General features: G+C 40.1%; 1 protein-coding gene across 6 annotated transcripts in view; it reads right to left on the bottom strand.

Annotated features, from left to right (window-relative positions):
* LOC109536971 (SPEG neighbor protein) overlaps positions 1–4,728 on the bottom strand; it is a 52,817-nt gene that overhangs the window by 23,381 nt on the left and 24,708 nt on the right. For all 6 annotated transcript variants that reach the window (XR_007280494.1, XM_019903466.2, XM_019903470.2 and 3 more), the window contains exon 4: positions 310–520. Coding sequence is in view for 5 of the 6 variants with exons in the window: in XM_019903466.2 (XP_019759025.2) it covers positions 310–520 (211 nt within the window). In the remaining variant the exon portion in view is untranslated. The remainder of the gene's footprint in view (positions 1–309; positions 521–4,728) is intronic.

The raw sequence follows: 4,728 nt of genomic DNA, 5'->3' as shown, positions 1-4,728 counted from the left end.
CTCTCTCTCTCTCTCTTTCTATAATAACGCCTCAAATCAGCTTTAATCAGGCAACAATGCATTCCAAGGGGGCTACAATTAGCCGCTCCTCACACCGATCACCGACTCACTAACAAATTTCGGTTTTCTTCAGCTGATTCATTTGACAGGAACGCTTACCGTAACCTCACTTCACAACATCACTCTCCAGCAGATTAGCAGTGAAAGTTTCCTAACGAGTCAATGCTTGCAAAAAACGCCCTTCGGGGCATTTTCTTCTAACTCAACTGAAAATTCTGCAGTTTTTCACAGTGAAAAGTGGCTACTTACCAACGACCGACAAGTACATGGAGTGGCCGATAGGCGGCGTGGTAGCCACTTGGCACTCGTAAGTGCCAGCGTCCCTGCGCTGCGGGTAGCGAACCTGCAACGTCCAGTCTTCCGTGTGAGGGTTATGGAGGGCGGAGAATCGCTGATCAGAAGTGTATGTAAACCGATTAACAGTCAGCAGGTGGAGATCGCGATGCCGAATCCACGAAACCTGAAATTAAAAATTACCCGTAAATCCATCGGAAACTAGTCCAGAATCAACGTCCTGCGAAAAGGGAATAGATTTTTTTACATAGAATTTGTTTTTTTTTGCGTTGGCTCACGCAACTAATTGGGGGTCACTTCAATTGGCGAGCAGTGTCGAACACGAGGCGTCAACCTGATGTGTCCCATGCAGCGAACGTCAAATCGCATAGGAAATATACACTGCTCGGAAATTGAAGTGACTGAAAAACCCAATCATATTCCGAAAAGGTTCCCTAAAATTGCCTACACAGCTGTAATAGGAAACTCTGCTGCACTTTAGATAAGGCAAAATGGCCGGTAAATTCATGGAAACAAACAGCGTCTACGGTAAACTGGTTTTTGGCTGTCCTTAACTTAAAATCCCGTTACATGCGAGCAGAGCGGCAAAAAGCTGTTTGAGGCCGAAGCAAAAGGGAAATAGTCCAAAGGTCGTTCTAATTGGATTTTAAACTCCCATATAAATATAAATATCCATCTCCAGCTCCGGTTATTGCCTGGTATAAGCCCGGAACAAACCGGGGCTCTCATATATCGTCGGAATTTAATAATGAGAACGTTTTCCTATTTAACCTCGCCCCCATGCTCGAATTGATTTATCGGATTCGAGGGACGTCCTCTGGAAAGTGAAGATACTGAGGGCACAGTTGGAACACAACCATGTTATTTAACCGCATTTGTTGGCAATAAAAGGCGAGCGAGTTTGGGCTTTGAGCTTTTAAGGGAAAATACAAAGGTTTCGAGAACGGAAAAGAGCTAGAGTTCGTGCGATTTTAACCGGGGAAAACGTAGTCGATTGTTGCGATCATTCTCAGTTGGAAGCCTGCCTAATTAAGCATTCTGTTGCAGAGTCGGGCGACGACTAAAACCTCGTCTAATCCGCATTAGCAAAGTCCATATGCAGTTCGGGTGACCTGGACCGTTTTATTTCCACATTAAAACCGAACGCGTCTGTTCCGGCACCGCTTTTAGCTGCAGCTCGTAATTTAAACGGCGCCGTTTTCCAAAAATTTCATTAATTCGCCCCGATCCGAAGCCGTTTAACGGCGATCGTTTTCCTGCCATTTACGCTAAGTGCTAACTCGCTGAACCCAATGTGGTCGCGCATCGACAACTGCAGTTAATGGCAAATCGATTATCTTGCCTCTTTTCCAGGTTCTTGGATCAAGGCAGTTTCCAATCGCAAAAAGAGTGAAAAAAAGCGATTTTTTACTGTGCAATAAATACTGACGCAACTCATCCCCTCAATTATTTTAAATGCCGATTGAAACCAATCAGCCGTGAGCCATTCGCATTGTAAAACCTTTGATTCAACAGATTTTCAATCGTAACCCATTTTCGTCCGTTTTGTTGCTGTTTGTTTGTGCGATTGAAAAAGGAACTCGAATTAAAATCGCTGAAAGCCTCCCCAGTTGCGAATCGATTCGCATCGATGTAATATAATTTGCGTGCAACGAATTATTTAGCGGCACTGTTTCGTTCTACAGCCCCTCCGGGGCTGCTGATTGATTGAAATGTCCGGTCAATCAGGCTTGAAAATCATCTGGCCGGCCCTTTTCATAAATAATCTCAGCTGGTTTAATATGCCCAGAAACCAAACARTTCMGCCAATGTGAACACTCTCAATACATGTGCGCAATASGGTGTTTTCRCTTTTTTATGTTGATATATAGAAAGTAGTTATGTACAACAAACCGTACACCGATCTAATTKTTTTGCCAAAAAAGTCCATAATAATTTTAAAGCGAATTTAAATTCAAATCAGATGTTTTCCGCCAAAAACGCCGAATCCGTATCGTCGGTTGCCTATCCCGATTGTGACGTAGCAGGTCATATCAACAAAGTGTCTCGTGTTTATTTTGTTGTTTTCGCAGCTTTTTCCATTATTTAAGTAATTGTGATTATCATTATTACAAACTTTTCAGGTCCATTTTCAGAACGATTTGCCACTAGCACGCCCCTGCAGGGCAGGAATCAATGCCTTCTGCAATGAAAGCAAAGAAAAGCCGGAAAAACCAGTGCAATTGCATGCAATTTGAGAGTAATTTGCCGATGAAAATGTCCCCAATCGCTTTAATGCGGTTGAATAATAATGATAACTAACAGTTTTTGTTCAATTCCAAATGTTCCATTTCGCAGATTATGGGCATTAAATATTGTTATATTTGAATTATTTTGGCCAATGCAGGTGGAAAATTCCCACAAATTTAGGGCTGATTTCAACTCCCCCAACCGGCACTGATTTCCGATTTTTCGAGCGAGTGAGTCAAACAAACCGTCCTTAAAGGGCCCGAATAAAAAACGTTTGAACGATAAAACCGCCGTAAACCAGGTTTAAATTACTTCCTTCGGCTCTTGGAAAAAAAGGTGGGTTTTACGGCAAAGTAGTCCCTGTCCTGGCGCATTTCTTGACAAAAGCCAGGAAATGGCAACTCTGCAAACACCAGTTACCCGCAGCCATCTGGCAACAGGGCAAGCCAATTTAAACGTCCGGTCTATTGAAAAAATTCCTTCCAAGCCTGGATTGATTGGAAGCTCTGGAAACACACTGGAAGCGCTGGGGCGACTCGATTGAAGCTGCCACAAAAATGAAAAAGAAGGCTTCTTGTCAGAATTTGTCGCAGTCTGATTGATGTGTCCGTTGTGCGACCATTCGCAGATGACAGCAAGGTGTAGTGGAACGTTGATGATAAATCGCCAGCGGGAGCGAAAAAGACGGCCCTTCCAGTTGGCCGACGTCTTTTAGTTATCCTCATTAATTGCGGGAAAAGCGCCTGGTCTAGAAACCGCAAATGTCTCATGGGTTGGCAAGGGAAATGCAGTTTTAGAAAGCGATTCGTTATCGTTAAACCGGCACTGAGGGATTGATGGCGAGGTGTTTTACCGCAATGGCTGAGTTTGCGAATTTAATGCCACTTATCTGGGTCTTACACTGTTTTTTTACCCGGAATGGATGGACTTTTTCTTAAACTAACTGACAAAAACATTTTCTTTTATTTGCTGATTCGAATTGTTCGATATCTGAATTCAATGGTTCAGTTCTGCCATTCAGGAGTGTAGCTGGCATCGGTTTTCTCTCTCCCACGCATTGAAGTCTATAGGGCGGCAAGATGGCGTACGTCCAGCTACGTTCCCACTTGACACCTTCACGACTTCAGTTTTGAGTTACTTTTTTTAGAGAACCATTTGGGCTTTCCAACCCAAATCCCGCTGAAACTATTGAAGAATTGATGGCAATTGCTGCAAATTGCACTTCTTCACTAGTTTCACCGATATTTTAATCAGCGACTGTTCAATCGTGGTAAACAACATTTTTTTACAAACTTCTTTTTGGGTATTTCGCCTCAAAAATCTTAAAATTTTTTTCAAAACAAACAAAACAACTCGAAATTTACCTGACGAACAACAGGAAGAATTTCGAATAAGATCAAAAATAATTCTAGGAAAATCTTTCAAAATTAAACAAAACATAAGCTCAATAGAGCAAAAAGCATTAATGTCCTTAAAAAAAGATAAAGCAATCAAAATTTTGCCTGCTGATAAAGGTAGTGCGACCGTCATCATGGATTCTACGATCAAAAAATTAATGAACTTTTAAATGACAAAAGTTATTCAAAATTAAACAAAAATCCAACAGAACGTTTTGAAAGACAAATTTGTAACACTTTAAAAAAATTTAAACATGAATTCACAATTCAAAAAGTTAATATTCCTTTACGATCAATAGTTAGTAGTATAAATTCACCCACACATCCCTTAGCCAAATATCTTTTAAACATTTTAAATCCCCTAATAAATAACACAACTTCCTATATTAAAAATTCTGAACATTTTTTACAAAAATTATCAGACATAGACATAAATCCAAACCATATTCTGGTAAGTTTTGATGTTGTTAATCTATTCACTAACGTTCCTGTTGATAAAACTTTAAATATCATCAAACAAAAATTACAAAATGACACCAATCTTAAAGAACGCACACAACTAAGCATTAACACCATTATTGAACTTTTAACAATATGTGTAAAGTCAACTTACTTTCAACAATGGCAATTTTTAACAACAAAATTTACTATCTCCATTTTTCAGTAATTTATTTATGGAAAATTTTGAATCAACTTTCATTAATAATTACAAATTTAAACCAATAATTTGGTGGCGTTATATTGATGA

Source organism: Dendroctonus ponderosae, unplaced genomic scaffold (genome assembly GCF_020466585.1).
Source record: "Dendroctonus ponderosae isolate FM_Combo_2020 unplaced genomic scaffold, Dpon_F_20191213v2 Dpon_F_20191213_10, whole genome shotgun sequence".
Taxonomy (NCBI): domain Eukaryota; kingdom Metazoa; phylum Arthropoda; class Insecta; order Coleoptera; family Curculionidae; genus Dendroctonus; species Dendroctonus ponderosae.
The sequence above is the reverse complement of the archived record's forward strand: the minus strand, read 5'-3'. Positions and strand labels throughout refer to the sequence as shown.